The sequence below is a fragment of the Necator americanus genome, chromosome III (assembly GCF_031761385.1).
Source record: "Necator americanus strain Aroian chromosome III, whole genome shotgun sequence".
NCBI lineage: Eukaryota > Metazoa > Nematoda > Chromadorea > Rhabditida > Ancylostomatidae > Necator > Necator americanus.
Window position 1 is genome coordinate 31653651 of NC_087373.1, and position 18588 is coordinate 31672238.

Genomic DNA, 18588 nt, shown 5'->3' on the forward strand with positions numbered 1-18588 from the left:
TGCTTAGAAATAATACTACGAACTGTTTCGCCTAACTTTGTTTTGAAAAGAAGAAGAAAGCGTTGTTACGAAAACACATTCCTAATTTTACAGAAAGTGCCACTACTATTAATTTCCATTGATTAGTGGCGAAGCGAACATCAGAGAAAGTTTCAAGTCCGGCGCTAGCCGGACGTTCAGACTCGTCGAATAATAAGAAGAAAAAGTAATCATACAGTAAATAGGCGGAACAGAATTACGAGACTTTTTTTGCATGAAGTCACCTCTTTGCACCTGCAGCAGTCAACAATTTATGTGGTTCATACTACATCACTTCTACTGATTACCACCCTTCACAGCTTCCTTTTATATCACACATTTTATTAGCGAGCATATCAGGCGGACAGAGATTCGAACAACAAAACCTCCTACACTGAGTGCGATATATTCACGCACTCGCGTGACAGAATTATTTTGGTGCTGCGGATTATTATAATTGTGACGTGTACGCAAAATAAGTAAAAATAAGTGATTGCCACTAAGAAAGAAAGAATTGTCGTAAAGTACGGCTGGCATAGAACATTTGGAAATGGAGTTGCTCCTTTCATCTCTTGTCCAGAAAATATGAGAGTTTCCTTTTGCTTGCAGTGGAACGTTTCTTACTAGTGACATTAAATCCGATGATTTACAAGGAGCGGAGTTTCATTTCTTCAAAATGCATTATTTACAGTTTCTGAACCATTTCACGAAGAGAATGTCAAGAAGGGTGTTTTGAATCCTTTCTGACAAACACGTTTCTGCAAACCCATTCTCTTCTTGTGACGTCTAAAACTTCAATATTGCCATTCTTCAAGGCTTTTTACTATGGAAGAGAAGTGTCGGAGTGCAAATCAACTGCTTCAATAAACCAACTAAGAAGAATTAAATCCGTTATCTCAGCTCGATGGTCAGGTGTCAGAAGAAGTTGAGCGAATGCAAGGCAGCCATTAAAAACGTCTAATTTTTCTCAAAATTACGAAAGAACTCTGTTCTGTTATATCTAAATCATTGAGAAAGATACCAGAGGAAAGGAAAAAAGAGGAAAAAAGATTGCTGCTCACTTTAGCCCGGACTTTTTTGAATTCTTCCTTTGTATAATAATCATAGAGGGAAGCAGCATAACCATTCGGGAGAAGCTTAAGGAGAGAATCTTTAATACATTTTACTTCCGCAATTTTCTAACAGATTCACATACTACTAATTACTACGTAATTTTAATAGCTCAAAACAGGCTAGGAAAAGAACGAATAAGAAAGAGATTCTTCTGGGTACTTTTATTAAAACCTCTTTTATGCCGAAAAATCAGAAACGAAAACAAATGCTATTTTCAAACAGAGGAAATTTAAAAGAGTAAAAATAGCATACTTGGCAAGCTTCATGAAGTTCTCGCAAATGGGGATCGAATTTGGTCCCTCTAATAGGTATCATCAGAGGAACGAAAGAAAACGGGCGCATTGCTCCACTTCTGTCCCTGCCCATTTCGCTTTGAATCCCCAAATTACTGATTATATTGAAGGTGTCACGAATAGCTGCAATATTTTAACTTAGAATTATTTCAAAACACATGATTCAACGTGACCAACTTGTTTCAAACGCCATTGCTGCTCTTGAGCACAGGTGAGGAAGTTTTTTGGACGGTTTCTCGTAAAAGGCAGTTCCTCTCAAATAGGATCCAAATGAGTCACCTTTTATACGTAAAGCTATATTCATATCACCAACATTTCTTTCGTTCGTGCCTGAATATTGACAGACCGCAAATTCTGATAGTGCCCCCGGTGATTTCCATTTGTTCAACCTTATCGATTTCTTAATAACTATAAGGAGTCAGGGTCAACATGCAACAGTATGTCCATAAGTTCTCAGCTCTAGAATATTACCCATAGTGAGGGGTGTAAAGAAAACTACATCTGGAAACATACTCAGTCTTGGCTGCATATCTATGTATATTTCCATGATATCTTTACAATTTGCAAGGATTTGATAGAACCACTAGATGTTCTCTTTTTTGAAAAACAATGGAAATGCCTTGCTGACCAATAGAAATAACATTCACAGTCATGTTTGGTGTTGTATGAAACCTTTTTGGGATTATTTTGGGGAGTCGGGCCCCAGGATAGAAACCAGCGAAACGGCTTTAGTGGCATCGAACTGGTGCGCCGCCAGCAGAATGCTCTGAGGAGCTGTGAGGCGGGAGTATTCTTCTGTTTGTATGAGCGTGGTGTTTACGTCGTTTTATGCTAACCATCATTTTCTTTCAACTGCATAGAAAGAGAAGAAGAGGTCATCTGGGAGTTCTAGCAAATGTTTCTAAATTGTAGCGATGTCATGGGAGTATAGATGTGCAGTCGAGACTGAATATGTTTCCGAATGTTCTTTTGTCCTCTCACTATTGGATTCTAATCTTCTCTTATTTAGAAGGATTTTCACTGAAAAGAAGATATTGTCTAGCAAACATCCTACTATTTCGTTACCGGAGACTAAACGAATCAACTTTAGCCCCGTAAAGTACCATTTCATAGCTATTTATGTTCGAATCTGTCCGAAACACAAGAAAATATGAGATTAAATGCAGAAGGGGAATTCCTCTTCAATCGCGCTCTCGTGCAATTCATTATGGACGGTATCTCAAACTTTGAGAAATAAAGTATTTAGAGAAAGGGGTAAGTGTTTTTCTGTCTCTGTGTTCAGGGGCTCACATTCAACACACGGTGGGAATGTGCTTACAGAAGTACAGACAGCATCATGAAATTTGACTAGTAAGAGAAATGTGTACTAGAACGAACTGTACTTAAAGGCATCACTCCACGAATCTGAGGTGGTACGGATTTCAGGTGGAGTATTTCTGTTTCTGTATACGGGCTATTAGATTAACGAGAGGGGGTGATTCCGTCCATTTCTTCCTAATTGCCGTAAAAAAACGGCCCGGAAGATACGGCTTCAGGAGTTCTGGCGCACTATTTTCTGCAAGAAGTTTGACTGGAGCGCGCCAGCCTTGCGCACGCCGCATCTTCCGGGCCGTTTTTTTACGGCAATTAGGAAGAAATAGACGGAATCACCCCCTCTTCATCATCTACTATCCCTTATAAGAATAATTCACCTGAAATCCGTACCACCTCAGATTCGTGGGGTGATGCCTTGTATTATATGATGGTGTATCTCATTGCTTGTAATCCTTCAAGGTATTATAGAAGAACAATATAGGACGTCATCGCTACTCACCTTCACCGAACCTTGGGTTAAGCCACTTTGCTGATCCACCCTTGTTAGAAATCCACACATCTGCGACAGTCAATTCTAACAACACTGCAAGATAGTCACTGCAAATTGTCGCTTCGAATCAGAAAAAATGCATTTACAAGTTTGACAGTGATTGTGAGATAATATTAAAAACAATTTGAGAAAGCAACGCATGGGTACAAAACGATTAAGACCCAGATCACCGAAAAAAAAAAGTTATCTCTAAAAGTTCAAAACGATCGAAAGTTCATTGAAACAAGTAAAAATGTGATCAGTGCATGTGAAAAGCACAGCTGACAAAGTCCCACAGTGTCTGTAGAAAAATTTGATGAGAACCAATATCAAAAGTTTTCGCAAGTCATTATCTACGACGCAATATCAATGTCGATATCCGTTGTTCTCAAATTCTCTGTGACATGTTTATTGTATGGAGTGTAAGAGATGGATCTGCAGCGAAATGATAAAAGTAATAAAATCGATACTATCGCTAAAAAGAATCTATGGACTCTATAGTTCTCTCTATGGTCTCTCTCTATGGTCTAGAATCTCTATGGTTTTTACATATATTCATGCTCCCAAGCGACAGTGACTACATCCAAGGACCAGGCCCTGTTCGATTGTCTACGGAGTGAAATGAATGACATAATCATTAAAATGTTCTATAGGTTATTCTCTTTTCCTCACCTTTCATCACCGCTCGCTACAGCGGATTCAATAAATCGTGGCGAAGTCCAGAGCAACCTTTACAGTGACACGCACTTAATTACATATAGTTTAAGACATTCGATTTATGAGTATGCGTGGAAATTTCCATCAGACTGAGTGAGAAATTGGCGTTTCGTTTTAATGGAAGCGTATCAGGATTTCAACGTGGTGCGGAACCTATAACGAAAGCGTGGAGTTTGGACAGTTGATTCCGCAAAAAGCGTGGGTCTGCTCATCTTCTCAAACTGCTGTAAGAAAGCAGTGTAGTAAAAAAACAACGTGGAACATGTCGTTTTTTTTCCGAGGTGCGTTTTTACGTACATTGAAGAAAATAAAACTGTTCCCACGCCGTTTTTTTTACGACGGTTGAGAAAACGTGAGCGGTACCTCGCTAAGTTCCGCAATTTACCAGCTGAACTGTACGCTTCCGCTCTGGATTCCACACCAGGTCAAAATCCCTCTGAGTTCGAAGAAATCTACAGTAGTGTTACTTCCTTTACACGGATCTTGTGAATTTCCCTTTACACTACAGGCATAGTATAACTCATAGTATACGATCCTACCAGCTACTACGTGACTTTTCCAACACGTGTGGGAGGAAGGCAAAATCTCCCTTCTATTTGCTACTGTTGCTCTATTTTTGCAAATACAAGTGAAATAATTAGATTTGAGCTTTAAAAATGTACATTTATAGACGAAAACAACTTTACAAGACATACCGGTGACCCATTTCAGCTCTTCACGATGTTCAATACTGTGTACTTTATATGAGCCACCACACTCATCCGGGGAAAACTCACTGTAGCTTTTAACTACCAAACATTTGCCATACAATGCTAATTCGTTGTCCTCACAGTTGTGTGTTTTGACTGAAACTTCGCAATTTACTTAACGAGCAAGACTAAAGAGGAGAAGTTCTAATTAGACAGGTGAAAGCTAGAATCCTGCTTTAATGCTTTTGTAAACGTGAATTTAGGATGATTTTTTTTCCTGGGATATAGAGAAAATCAGCAGAATTTCAATGGAGTTCTAACGGATTTCTGCGCAGACACGTAGCATAGATGTGAAACCCTGATGCTGAGCGACATACTTTCAAAATGTTAACTTTCGTGGGTTGTTTTGTTTGGGTTTAAGGGTAGCTTCTAGGATAAAGTTTCTGGCTTTAATCAATCCGCTTGGAATGCGCCCCCACGTTCACTTCAATTCAGAATCGTTTGAGGTTTAGGAACGTGTATCTGGCCTATACAATGACTTGCGGTGGCTAGCCCATGTGTCAAGCCAGTGTTTTCATCCTCCCCGACAAGTCTGGTACCAATTTATCGACCCCGGAGGGAAGAAAGGCTTGGTGAGCACTAGGGCGGATTCGAACCTCCGATCGATCGTGCAGGAAGCGGAACCTCTAACCGCTACACCACACCCGCCCCAGAAGCTAGGGATAAGTTAACTTGCACTTGATTCCAGTCAACCTTTTGCAAAAATGTCGAACATGAAATCTAGACGGTCTCTCCGCCTTCGTCGACGATTCACTGTGCAACAGAGACCCTCACGAAGAGTTGATCTTGAATGTGAATTTCTTTCAAATTCGTTTCAATTCGATTGCGGACCTTCAAGGCTATGTCATGTACAGCCCCTTTTGGTGTCCTCAGTCTACGTATCTGTTTCTTTTTTCATTTTGATTTAAGTAGTGTCAAAAAGTCACAAGCTCTTGTAATCTTCTGTATCATCTTCATGTTCCCCCCGTCAAGATAATAAACCTATTTTCTAGGGCACAGGCTTGCAAAAGCAGATGATCGCTGCCTTGTGTTGTACATTGACGTAACGCTAACGCAAAATGGGGAGGAAGAAAAAATGTGTGAATTTTGATTAGTTGACGAATCAATCGGTTTTTTGTCACTGAAGGGATTAATGATGGAAAATGAGTCAAGAAAGGAAATGTCCTTTGAACTTATTACTAATGTAGATTTCTCGTTGAAATCGAACGAAATGATTAGCTTGTATTTACCGTAAAGGCACGTGGTTGGATAACCAAACTTGTAGGATTTGACTTCGAAAGGAGAAAGAGTGGCACATAGATCGTACGCCTTTGTACTCTCGAAAGTATCCATCAGATATGACACTTCGCATTCCATTCCCTAGCAAACATTAATAGTTTTGTAATTACAAAAAGAACAAGAATGTAAAAGTGCAATTAAAATATTTTCGTTGTACTTAAAATACCTGCAGTTTTCCGGTGCCATAGAAAAATGGGTAGGCGCAGAGTGCTTCAAAAGTTCCCACTGAAATAGCAATGTTTAAAATAAAAATATCCTATTTCCTCTAGAAACTCATTCATTCCAGCGCATTTAATCTATCCATCGCTATTCCATAAGCGGGGGAATTTCACGTCTCGAGTGAACTGCTTGCCAACGCCTAGTGTACTCAGGTCTTCCTTTACCGAGAAGACCGGGCAAGATGTTAAGGTTTTTCGCGGCATCTGCCGGTACACCACATCCACTTCCGTGTAAAGTTTTATGCCACACCACTGTTTAAAAGTAGCCAAACAGCTTCCTTTCCATGCAGTCGAGCTTCTCCATCACCGATGACGACGATGCCCAAGTCTCCGATCGATACATCATGATAAGGGAAACTGCAGATGGGTACACTTGTGACTTGACTTCGTTGGCGATGGAGGTCGATCACAAGTACTTGATCAATGAGTTGAATGCCGTATTAGATTGAGCCCATCTTAGCTGGATATCTCTCTGCCGTCGTTTTCTATCATACAGGCCAAATTATAGAACTCATCGGCGAGTCGAATAGATTGTCCGTCCACCCTGATTCCTGCTGAGGGCCTCTAGGAGACCCTCATCTGCATGCATCTAACAGGTTGCAGGCTGCAGGCTTCTACTAATTTTGATACAACGCAAACAACATGTTGTAACTTCTCGCTGATCGAAGCGAATGTCACTACATCGTCTACTCGAGATCCGCCAAGGGACGTGCAGACTGCCCTGAAATGACATCGGCGGGACACCGCTCAACTGCTCTTCGCATTATTTCATCGACGGCAAAGGTGAACAGAAAGAATCTCTCCACGGCCTCTTTTCTCACTCCAGTTTCTGTTTCGAACGGTGTAGAACATCTAGCTGGTGTTCGGACCGCAGCAGTCGTTCTTCTAGTATGTCCTTTACTAGACGTAGGAATCATCGTGCAATTCCATTGCCGCAAAGTGCATTGGGAAGGCGATTCCTGTGACGAGAGTCGAAATTAGCTCCCAAGTCTAAAAAAGCTGGCTGCAGAGGCTTCGAATACCTCTGCCACATCTCATTCACTCTCCCACAATGAACACCTGATCAATCCCCGATCGACCAGGGCGAAAGCCGCTTGCTCGCAGGTGGTCTCTTCGATGTCGGATTAGTCGATTCAGGATGGTCCACCCTACAACCTTATACATTGCGCGCAGCTATGATATTCTTCGGTAATTCCTAGATTCCCTGACATATAACTTCTTGTGGAGGGGCATTATGATGGTGTGTCTCCACGAGTCAGGTATCCTTTCGTCAAACGGAAGTTCTCCCAAAAACTCATGGGACTATAAGCTTGCAACTAGCCAGAGCCTCCTGATTCCGGAGGAAAGCTGGTATGGTAGCGCCAGAAAGGACGGGGTTGCAGGAGCCATATAGGCTACCAAAATGGAGAAGGACTAAGATGACGATCTGTACTTATAACGCACGTACGGTTGCATCAGAAGCGGCCATCGAAGATCTGATGATGCAAGCTAAGAAGATCAAGTACGACGTTATCGGACTCATCGAGACGAGACGACGTCACCCTCTCAACGCCGTTTATGAAACTGGAGAAGAAGTGTTCTTCTGAACATGCGACAGTAGAGGTGTTGGTGGAGTTGGCGTCCTCGTCAACACGAGTATGGCAAAGAACATCGACTCTTTCGAACAACCTACGACCCGAATCGGACGTCTGCGGATGAGAAGATCCAACACTAGCTTTGACTATCTTCGTCGTTTACGCTCCGACATCAAGCTACAATGAAGAAGCTTTCTATATGGACCTGGAGAAGTTCTACCGAGAAGATCATGCCTTCTACAAGGTCATAATTGCCGATTTCAACGCCAATTATGGTTGGCCCAAGAAGAACTCTGGAGGAACTTCACATCGGGACCCACGGCCTACAATGGAACGACCAGGGGGAGAGGCTCTCCGAGCTCATCATGACGACTAAGACCATCCATGGGAACTCGCAATTCCAGAAGCTCTCCTCTCTACGCTGGACGTGAGAGTCACCCGGTGGAGGGTATCGTAATGAAATAGACCACGTCATCGTCAATAAAAGGTTCTGCCTGACGGACGTCGCTGTTGTACCAAAGTTCTATACGGGATCGGACCATCGCCTCCTCCAGGGAAGATTTTCCTTTACAAGGAGAGCAGAGAAAGCCGCCAAGTTCAGAGGGAGAAATCCCAGAACTATCATCAACTGGGATTTCTTCGCTACGTTAGCCGTCTTTTGGGAAGATTCTGCAATAGACAACATCGACGAGGAATATGACCGGCTCGTTGAACACCTTCACGACTACGCGAAGAAGACTGAGAGTTCTAAAACCACCAAGAGACGCCTATCGTGGTGCGCCAGCGTGGAGCAGCACGAGCCGCAGGGAACCAAGAACTCACGTCCGAGCTCGCAAGGCTTTGCAGAGAGGCGATAAAGGAAGACCTTAAAGAGAGAAGAGCAGAAGTACTGGCTGAAGCTGCAGAGGCGGGGAAAAGCATCCATCGAGACTTCGCCAGTCGCAAGACAAGGATGACTGCTCTCCGGAACCCGAAGGGAACAACCATTGCATCGAGAAGGGGGATGGTGAAAATCATCTACGTCTTCTACTCCGATCTCTTCGACAGCCATGTCCACTTGCCTTCTCACCATCTGAGGGAAGACGGACATATCATTACAGAGGTTCTCCCGTCCGAAATGCGACATGCTATCATGTCGGTAAGAAATCGTACGGCACCCGACAGAATAAGAGCAGAACAACTGAAGAACCTTCCGCCATTGTTTATCAACACCCTGGTGAGGCTCTTTACACGTTACCTGTCGGAATGCAAGGTTCCTAAACAGTGGAAGACCAGCAATACCGTGTTGCTGTATAAAAAGGGAGATCCACATGACATTGGCAACTATCGCCCAATCTGCTTAGTGTCCGTCATCTACAAGCTCTTTACAAGAGTGATCCTTAATAAGATTGAAAAAGTCTTGGATGAAGGACAGCCATGCGAGCAAGCAAGGTTTCGAAAAGGATTCAGCACGATTGACCACGTTTACACTGTTTCGAAACTCATCGAGGTATCACGAGAGTACAAGATGTCGCTTTGTCTCATCAACTTCATCGACTTGAAGAAGGCCTTCGACTCAGTTGAGACGGAAGCGGTCGTGGAAGCCTTGGACAACCAAGGCGTTCCTACTCAGTACATAAAGGTACTTCGAAAGTTGTACCGTAACTTCACGACCGGAATTTCGCCATTCTACAAGAATATCATCATTGACGTGAAGAGTGGGGTCCGACAGGGTGATACAATCTCACCCAAAATATTCACAGCCACCCTCGAGAACGCAATGCGAAAGTTGGAATGGGACGACATGGGAGTGAAGGTCGACGGTCGGCAGCTACACCATTTGCGCTTCGCTGATGAAATCGTACTGAAAACACCTAGCATCAGCCAAGCGGAACGAATGCTGACCGAATTCGACGAAACATGTGGATGCATCGGTCATCAGCTGAATCTACAAAAGATGATGTTCATGCGGAACGGATGGGACTCGGATGCCCCATTCACGCTCAACGGAACGAACATATCCGAATACACCAGCTACGTTTATCTGGGTCGGGAACTGAACATGATGAACGACCTGACCCCCGAGCTGGGCAGGAGGAGACGAGCGGCTTGGGGAGCGTAGAAGAGCATCGAGGATGTAGTGAAGAAGACCAGGAACACCCGGCTCCGTGCTCACCTCTTCAACACCACTGTACTTCCTGCTTTGACCCGTGCTTCGGAAATCTGGGCATTTCGCAAGCAGGAAGAAAACGCGGTGAGCGTCATTGAACGCGCGATTGAGAGAGTGATGTTATCCCGTTTCACGCAAGTAAGGGACGGGATTCGAAGTTCTCTCCTACGTCAGCGATCGAAGATTAGAGACGCCGCCGCGTTTGCCAAGGAAAGTAAAATAAGGTGGGTCGGACACGTGATGCGCTTTAACGACAACCATTGGACCAGAACCGTGAGGGATTCGGTTCCCCGCGATATTAGGCGCACTACAGGAAAACCGCCGACCCGATGGTCAGATGGTTTCTTCACGATGTCCTTCAAAGAAAAGTATGATGCTCTTTGTGTCCCACGCGAAAGGAGGAACCACTGGGCTACTCTGGCACGCGACCGGGACAAATGGAAGAATTACTGGTGCCCGCTCGACCAGTTCGAAGATCAACGGGAGTGAAGGTGAATCTTAAATTATTTCTGCTAGGAAAGCAATGGAAGCAATCTGGATTTCCGTCAAGGATCCAGCCACGAATAACAAGAATGAATGTTTATCAATTACCAATGCAGCACGCACATGCAGTTCCTTAACGTTACCCAGACATCGGTACTTAAGGATACTGCATAGTGCATAGATATCATTCGCTTTGGTGACAATATTTAAGAACGCGTTGGTTCATCAGCCCCGCCAGTCGGTGAGGCTGCTCAGTTCGTTTTCCTTTTCAAGGTCTTGAGTGGCCTGCTTGGAACAATATTGAGGCTTGGGAAGGAGAGAGGAGGAGTTTGATGGAATATGCGTGGCATCAGAGACCTCGAACCATTTTCAGGCCTTTGATAAAGACGAGTTTGTCGAAGCGTCAGGCTAACAATGAAGCTTCACCTAAACCTCATTGGCATAACAAGAAAGCATAAATACGCTTCTTATATCATTTTTCTTTCGTTTATACTTCTCGTGTCACGAAGTGCGTAGGAGTTGATGTTGAGCGAAGGCAGACTGGAATACTTCACAAACATTTACGGGTGAGCCTTATTATTTCCTTCTTAATTCGGTGGTGGTTAAATGTTAACTCAAAATTTACAGAAATATGTGACATTGCGCAAATGTGATCTATTTGGTTCAAGGGTTGTCTATCTGTGCGAGCCATTAGTAAGATTTCTAATAGGACGTAAATCTACGCGTTTAGGTTAATATGGACAACTAAGTTACTTCCAGTTTTACCTTGAAAAATTAATGAACTACCTGCTGCATGAGTTGATGAAAGAAGATACGAGAAAATGACAATCATTTCCACTGAACGTATTTGCTCACAATTGGTCTTAATCCTCTGATTGCTCAGCTAAAAAAAAATTCTTTCAACTCTCTTTCGTTCCACTTACAACATAACGACATCCTTCAGAAGCAACCAAAATATAGGTCTTATAAGAAGGACATTTTGTTCGTCAACTCTGCTAGCGATCACAAACTGTGAAACTTGCTTCCCTTTCAAGGTTGTTTCAAGTTTCTGCAGCTCTGAGTTCTTCTTCTTCTCTGGGACCAGAATATTAGAAGAACTTGGGGTCCCAAAAGATACTACTTTTAGATTGGTGTTATTAAGAGCAAAGCTATTAAGAGATTCTTGAAAAGGGAAAGCTTCACTATGTCAAATATTTGGGAAGCAGGTGAAATGAGCCTATAAAGCGTGTCATCATACTACGTTTAACCTCATCTCTCTGATGTTGATCTTTGATCCTCATCACATTTACGTCAGCTTTTTTTAGTTTCTAGAAGGTACGGACCATTACGACAGTTAGTATTATGCTCGTGTGCTCATAGCTCCCCATCTAAAACAGTTCCTTATAAAAGAATAGCATTCATATTCGCATCGCTCTCAATAAGCGTTGGAGAGAAGAAAATACAAAAACTTTATCATCTTTGTTCTCGCATAACCTTATTGTATTTGAGAAAAGGAGAACAAGACGAAAAACGCTAGTGTTTTTTATGATCCTCTTTTATTCATTGCACACTGAAAGAAATATACCTGCGAAGTACAGTAACGCAACTGATTTGAGTCCCAAAATACGTTCCTCACAGATTAAGCTCTCGATTGATAACTTTTAGAGTTGTTGGAAGAGCAAAAAATTAGAAAAAGAAATTGAAAACAGTAAGCAGAAGATAAGCTAACACTCGCTTGCACTCGGTGCACTTGGTTTATTTTAGAATTTATTTATTAACTGATTTGTCCAGAAAATGGGAGTTGGGTCATGGGCCATAAAGAAAGTGGATGACGCTATCTCCTCCATTAAATATGCTCGGAACGCTGCAAAAAAAGTCTTTCAGTTTCAAAGACAAGAAAGAAGTTAGATTCTACAACAGGGCTAAGGTAGGACAGCAGCAAGATGAAAAGGTGTTCACTTGTCCTCAACACTGCCAATAGAGTCAGAGAAATAACCGCGCCTATTTGCATGGAATATTTCAACGCTGTTAAACCGGCATACACCGTCTGTCACTACACTTCTGCACATATAATGATTGGCATACACCGCAAAAAAAGAACTATCGACTGAGATGGAGATTTTGGTTTGTATCAACGTGAAAGATAAGAATGCTGGCAGAGATGATGGAGCGTAGAACTGGTAAAGGCTCTTCCTCCTTCTGGGATTTGTGAGATGACGAAGATCATCCGTTCACTTCTTCTTCTTCTTCTTGTTCTTCCTAGCGTTTGTCCCGCGTTATTGCAGGGTCCGCTTTTCTGCTTCTTGTCTTCCATTTGGTTCTATCCATTGCATCAGTCGTACACAAACGCGCATCTATCATATCCAGCTTCACACGGTCTAACCAGCGAATCTTTGGCCTCCCACGCGGTCTCAATCCTGAAACGTCGAGCTTCAGAGCGGTTTTGGCAACAGAATGTTCCTCTCGCCGCAAGACGTGACCAAACCATCTCAGTTGCGCCTCCTTCATCTTCTCAGTTATCGGGACGACGCCGAAGATGGAACGTACAGCGTCATTGGATACTTTCTCTTTTAGCGTTACACCTATCGTCCACCTCAACATCCGCATTTCCATAGCGTGCAACACTCTTTCCAAGGCTTTCGTCGTCGGCCAGCACTCGCATCCGTGAAGTCGAAGATTTACAGGACGCACAACCGTCCTGTAAATCTTCGACTTCAGTCGAACAGGGACTTTCTTGTCGCACAGTTCACCTGTTGTCATTTTCCATTTCATCCATGCCGCATTAACACGTGCCCGATCTTCTTGATCAATTTCGCTCGTGCAAGTCGCTTTGGATCCAAGGTACTTGAAACAGTTCACCTTGTTTAATTCGGTGCCATCGACACGAATTGAACCATCCTCTATCCTTGGTCCGCACTCCATGTACCCAGTTTTTGAGTTGCTGAGGCGCAATCCATAATGCTGCAGCCGATCCTTCCAAGACTGTACTTGTTTCTGAAGATCATCTCGAGACTCCGACGCGAGCATGACATCGTCGGTAAAGAGTAGAGTCCACGGATGCTGCTTCTGGATTTCCTTCGTTATCGTGTCCATGCACAGTATGGACAGTAGGAGTGGGAGGGATGAACCCTGATGAACCCCTACTTGTACAGGGAATGGCTTGCTTGTTCCAGCAGCACATCGTACAACGCTGGTAGGCTTTGCATAAAGCAGCATCGTCTACCGCAGATATTCTTCTGGTACTCTATGCGACCTCATGGACATCCATAACAGCTCATGTGGGACACGGTCGAAAGCTTTTTCGAGATAGAGAAAAGCAAGATGCATACTGCGGTTTTTCTCTCGATGTTTCTCCAGGAGGATACGAACACCATGGATAGCATCTATAGTGCTGCAGTCCTTCACAAAGCCGCACTGGTTGAGTGAAAAGCTGACAATTTTCCTCAAACGAGCTTCCAGGACACGCTCAAAAACCTTCATCGTTTGGCACAGCAGTCGTACGGCCTGTACGAAGTGCAGTCAGCAATGTCTCCTTTCTCTTTCCAGAAAGGCACGGTCACTTCGACGGCAGTAATTGGTGGAACAGCACCCTCGACGCTGGGAACAGTTGGGATGGGAGGATGACAGAACTCTTCGTTACACAAGTGATTGTAGTATCTACTTTCCAGGATCTGATCAGAGCGGCGCAGAACGGCTCCATCAACTCCCTTAACGATCTTGGTGTGCTCCATATCCAACGTTGAGCGATGACGCGCTCTGACTAAACGATACACTGCCAGCTCGCCTACTCTGGTATCAAGCATGTTGTACACATCCTTGTAGCGGTCCGACTTCGCCTTGGAGACCGCCTTCTTAGCCTCCCTCTTCGCCGCTAGGTAAGCACCCCGATCTTCAGGCTGACGTGTCCTCCACCAGAGCTTATACTTGGACTTCTTCTCACGAATTGCCGCCTGAACCTCCTCGTTCCAAAACTACGTAGCCTTTTGTACCTTGGGCTTACCTAGAGTCTTCTTTCCCAGAGTGTTCTCCGCGGTCAAACGTATAACGCTAGAAGTAGACGACCACATTTCCTCCACACTACAAGTAGGATGGGGAAGTGTAGATGGAGCCACGGACGCGAAAAATACCTTCTTTCGATCTTCCAGATTCCACCATTTGATGCGCTGTGTTTCAGTCCGTCGATGTCTCTTCCTTGGACGGGAGATTTTCAAGTCCATAACGAGTAGATGGTGTTGGGCAGCGACATCGTCTGTAGGGATGACTTTTGAATCCTGCAGAAGTCGGCGATCTCGTCGGCGTAACATTCAGAAATCTATTTGTGTTTGACGGCCGCCGCTGGTGTACGTGATCAAATGCGATTTTCTTTTCCGATTCTGCGTGTTAGCAATGATCAAGTCACTTGCAACAGCATACTTCAGGATTCGCAACCCGTCATCGTTACGAGCTCCATAGCCATATCCACCATGACAACTCTCGAAACCGTCTTTCTGAGAACCGACATGTCCGTTGAAGTCTCCTCCGATTAGAAGCACTTCTTCACCTTCCAGGGATTGGACGTACTGCTCCAGATCCTCCCAAAAGCTTGCCTTCTCTTCTTCACTACAGCCCGCCTGTGGCGCATAAGCAGAGACGACTCGCAATTCCACTTCTTCTGTATCTACTTTTACAGCCATCAAGCGATCCGATAGTCGATCCACCGCTGTGACGCTGTCTCTAAACGACTCGTTCAATATGATACCAACGCCATTGCGATTTGATGTGCCGTGGTAGATGAGCTTGTAGCCATCGCCTAATTCCCTTGATTTGGAGCCTTTCCAGCGAGTCTCCTGTACACAACATATGTCAACACGGCGTTTTCTGAGACTATCTGCCAGTTCACGACTTCCTCCAGTAAGCGTCCCAAAGTTAAGTGTTACCAAGCGCACTGGCTGTTGCTGGCGATAGCAGAGTAGCTTCTTTGGCCGGCTCCGTCCTCTAGCCGGTAGCCCTCGCATATTCGCCACATTGTCCAGGCGAGGACAATGCGCTTCGCTTTTGGGGTACGCCCTAGCTTCTGAAGAACACATTGTAGACATTAGCAGTATGGCGCGACGAAGGGTGTTGTCTTCGGTCGGCTTGTCGCACTAGCAAGCTAGCAGCCTGGCACCGGAATCGTCGTACTACCTCTTCACTTAGCTAGCCTGTAGCCTTGGCCCAAGGACCAGACCACTAGCCGGACACCTTTGTGGCATGGTCGAAGTCTCGCCACCATAGCTGCCGTACGGCCAGGGCCACCGTTGCGCCGCTCCGAAGCGAGAGGTAGGATTTGCAGCAGAAGATCGTCCGTTCACTATGGATTGGCAAAAGGATACCTGACTTGTGGAGATACGCTGTCGTAACTCCTTTCCCCAAAGAACTATCCGTCACGTTATCTAGGAATTAGAGAGTAGTATCACTGCTGCGTGTAATGTATGTGTGCATGGCCTTAGAGCGGACTGTTTAGGGTGGACGGACAACGCATTAAACTTTACGTTCCGTTACTTGGTGTATCTTGAAAAATAATGGAAGCTATGAAAGAGATATTCAGCAAGGATGCGCTAAAGCTAATTCGGCATTTAACTCATTGACCAAGGGGCTGTGGTTGACCTTTATCGTTAACGAAGTCAAGCTGCTAGTTTACGTACCCGCAACTCGTTTCATGACGGACGCATAGGAGACATCGGAAGCACTGTCAACAGTGATGGAAAAGGTTGATTGCACATAAAGAAGGCTGCTTAGAGGACTGTAATGCTGCTTTGGTCAATTTTAGAAAAAAAGGGAGAAAAAAGTGAATATAGTGTGCCTGCGGACTCGTTGAATACATAAATACCATGACCGGCCTTCTAAACTAGTCATCGTGTTAGCTTCTTTAGTCACGCTACAACGATTTCGTGTGATCGTCTCGTCCTAGTTGTCGTGGTTCCAGGCTCAAACTGGAAACGTCTGTTCGCCATCTTCGTTCGTAAATGAAAATACTGGACTTGGGTGCCAGGAGCTGACGTTAACAAGCAATTCAGTCGAGACCTAAGGTTTGGCAGATTACTGAATAGCAACAGATGGATATACCATCTTTCGAGCTCTAGCTCAAAATCGACCAGAGTGAGTTCGCATATATTTTGACACATCAAGGTGAAGATGCGGAAAGCTGCGTTTGGGTGTAACATCTACCACCCGTTTGAGTCAGTAAAATAAACTATGTATACATGCATTTACGTAAGTTCTCAAGATTAGCCAACTCCTAACAAAATTTGCCCACATATAACACGTTGCGACACGTCGCAGATGATGGGCCACGTGTCATCTGGAAGTACTGATCTTTAAGCTGGTTACAGAAATCTTACTAGTCTGACCGCACTGATAATAATATCGAATGAATAATGTGAGTACGACGGTTGCTATAGACCAACAGATATGCGCCGGAGCCTGGATGTGATGAGGCAAGGTGGAACAGCTCCATCCGCGTCATATTGGTGCTTAGCGACAACACTCGGAAATGGTTAGTTGAAGTTAGTGATAATAATCGGATAAACACCAGTGCCAGAAAAAAGGGTATGAGGAATTGGACATGTGGTATGTAAAGCTTCAAATAAACCTCCATTGCTGTACCAGTAAATTCCATTATACCACACTACAGTATTCTTCGGTTTCAGAAACAAGTCACTATTATCTATTTGTGTGCACTGCATACAGAGTATTTTATAGATTGCTGTTTGCAAATCGCACACAACTGTGACACTTCGAGGTCATAAATCTTCATACATTAGGCCGACAACTAATTTCTGTCACATTTTAAAAATTTTGCTCTAGTAATTTGTTCTAAGAAGATTTTGTTGTGCTGCTGGTGGAATGTCGAGAAAGCCTTTCGTTGGGAGATTCTGCCACTTGGTTCTCCTATCAATACTGAAAAACTCTACACGCAGCTGGATTGGGTAGGTACAAAGCATAGAGAGACAAACTCTCGCTTGACAAGGAGCGCCCACATGTCGCAAAGTTAACTCAGATGAAGACGCGAAACCTCGACTTGACGGTCGTTTACCAACCGCACACAGTCTGGAGATTCCTCGGTCCAACTACTACCTGTTCCGCCTGTTTGGGTCGTGAGAAGGGCGGTTGATGTGATCAAAGATGACCTTCAGTTACTTTCAGATCGCCATCCCCTGGTCTTCCATAAGGAAGAAATCTACAAACTACCTGGACGTTGACAAAGTGGCAAGTACTCCGATGGAGGATAATTCAGTGATTGCAGAATAAATCTGTTAGAATAAACACTTTGGGAATGAAATGTTGCAAAGCGTAACAGAAACAAGTTGTCAGTGTATTGCATCTATTTTGTCTGATTCAACGGACGAATTCAACTATTTAATTTTGACTTTGATGATTGACGAAAGTTATGACCTAATGAGGGTTATCCGTATTCTAGCTGAGGTGATCCGTTTCTGGATTTGACCCATTATGAATCACCTCGCACAGAATCTGTCCATCCGCCTTTGTCTCACATTCTGCAAATCAGTTACATCTTCGTTGAACTTCTTTCGATTCCATGTTACTCCAAATCTTCTTTCAAAACTTTCAAACTTTCAAACCTCCTGCAGTTTAGATTTGAGAGCACCTTCAAGACAACTTGGAATGGGCGATCTGATCTCTTATTCGACCAAGAAAGCAAAGACGGTTTTCCGCGACTTCTTCAGAAGGCCTGACAACATGTTAATGTTCTCTTCCATGCATCATCTCAGGTGCACCGCATCCACTTCTGAGTAAAGTTCTTTGTTAAGGCACAGCAACGTCCAAAATTAGCCAAGCATCCGTCTAAGCAGCTTCCTTTCTAGTCAAGCTTCTGCATCACCATTGACGGCGCTGTCTACGTCTCCTAGAAATACATCGTGATGGGGTGAATTGCGGACAGGTAAACTCGCAGCATGTCTTCGTTGACAGTGGGTGTCAACCACAGGCACTTGGTCAATGAGTTAAATGTCGAATTAGCTTTAGCTAACTAATATTGCAGCTAACTAATTCATACTAAGTTGACAACATAATGCAACTTCACGCTGCTAAAAGCGAATATCATTACATCGTCGAAATACTCCTGATCGATCAACGGACCTTAAGATCGTGCAAAAATCAAATCAGCAGGACATTGCTCAACTCTTCCTCGCATG

The 18588-nt window shown here is 44.0% G+C and overlaps 7 protein-coding genes across 10 annotated transcripts in view; 3 read left to right on the top strand and 4 right to left on the bottom strand.

Annotated features, from left to right (window-relative positions):
- Positions 1 to 7697, bottom strand: part of RB195_011608 (uncharacterized protein) — a gene marked incomplete at both ends in the record, with an annotated part of 30468 nt that extends 22771 nt beyond the window's left edge. Inside the window, 8 exons of one of the 2 annotated variants that reach the window (XM_064193103.1) lie at positions 1080 to 1154; positions 1384 to 1547; positions 1602 to 1754; positions 3238 to 3321; positions 4680 to 4829; positions 5963 to 6092; positions 6178 to 6236; positions 7673 to 7697. In XM_064193103.1, the coding sequence (XP_064050687.1) occupies positions 1080 to 1154; positions 1384 to 1547; positions 1602 to 1754; positions 3238 to 3321; positions 4680 to 4829; positions 5963 to 6092; positions 6178 to 6236; positions 7673 to 7697 (840 nt within the window). Of the gene's footprint in view, positions 1 to 1079; positions 1155 to 1383; positions 1548 to 1601; positions 1755 to 3237; positions 3322 to 4679; positions 4830 to 5962; positions 6093 to 6177; positions 6237 to 6482; positions 6587 to 7286; positions 7394 to 7672 lie in introns of those variants that run through there. The other variant, XM_064193104.1, reaches the window with a different exon arrangement.
- On the top strand, positions 7648 to 8179 carry RB195_011609 (uncharacterized protein; the record flags this gene model as incomplete). The annotated part of the gene is made up of 2 exons (XM_064193105.1): positions 7648 to 7805; positions 7981 to 8179. 2 exons carry the CDS (start codon positions 7648 to 7650, stop codon positions 8177 to 8179), a joined length of 357 nt encoding a protein of 118 aa, XP_064050688.1.
- Positions 8180 to 8499: 320 nt separating this feature from the next.
- On the top strand, positions 8500 to 9904 carry RB195_011610 (uncharacterized protein; the record flags this gene model as incomplete). The annotated part of the gene is made up of 2 exons (XM_064193106.1): positions 8500 to 8588; positions 8650 to 9904. 2 exons carry the CDS (start codon positions 8500 to 8502, stop codon positions 9902 to 9904), a joined length of 1344 nt encoding a protein of 447 aa, XP_064050689.1.
- On the top strand, positions 8807 to 9904 carry RB195_011611 (uncharacterized protein; the record flags this gene model as incomplete). Its single annotated transcript, XM_064193107.1, has 1 exon — positions 8807 to 9904. The coding sequence occupies one exon, from the start codon at positions 8807 to 8809 to the stop codon at positions 9902 to 9904; it is 1098 nt and encodes a 365-aa protein (XP_064050690.1).
- A 381-nt stretch (positions 9905 to 10285) lies between these two features.
- Positions 10286 to 11802, bottom strand: RB195_011612 (uncharacterized protein; the record flags this gene model as incomplete). The annotated part of the gene is made up of 3 exons (XM_064193108.1): positions 10286 to 10449; positions 11222 to 11318; positions 11758 to 11802. 3 exons carry the CDS (start codon positions 11800 to 11802, stop codon positions 10286 to 10288), a joined length of 306 nt encoding a protein of 101 aa, XP_064050691.1.
- An 871-nt stretch (positions 11803 to 12673) lies between these two features.
- RB195_011613 (uncharacterized protein) lies at positions 12674 to 13630 on the bottom strand (the record flags this gene model as incomplete). The annotated part of the gene is made up of 1 exon (XM_064193109.1): positions 12674 to 13630. The coding sequence occupies one exon, from the start codon at positions 13628 to 13630 to the stop codon at positions 12674 to 12676; it is 957 nt and encodes a 318-aa protein (XP_064050692.1).
- A 260-nt stretch (positions 13631 to 13890) lies between these two features.
- On the bottom strand, positions 13891 to 15480 carry RB195_011614 (uncharacterized protein; the record flags this gene model as incomplete). 3 transcript variants are annotated; one of them, XM_064193112.1, is made up of 3 exons in its annotated part: positions 13891 to 14364; positions 14542 to 14663; positions 14814 to 15480. In XM_064193112.1, the coding sequence occupies 3 exons, from the start codon at positions 15478 to 15480 to the stop codon at positions 13891 to 13893; spliced, it is 1263 nt and encodes a 420-aa protein (XP_064050693.1). The 3 variants fall into 3 exon arrangements, with proteins under 3 accessions (XP_064050693.1, XP_064050694.1, XP_064050695.1); XM_064193110.1 differs by lacking the exon at positions 14814 to 15480 and having other exon boundaries at positions 14542 to 14631; XM_064193111.1 differs by lacking the exons at positions 13891 to 14364; positions 14542 to 14663 and having other exon boundaries at positions 14719 to 15480.
- Between the last annotated feature and the right edge of the window lie 3108 nt (positions 15481 to 18588).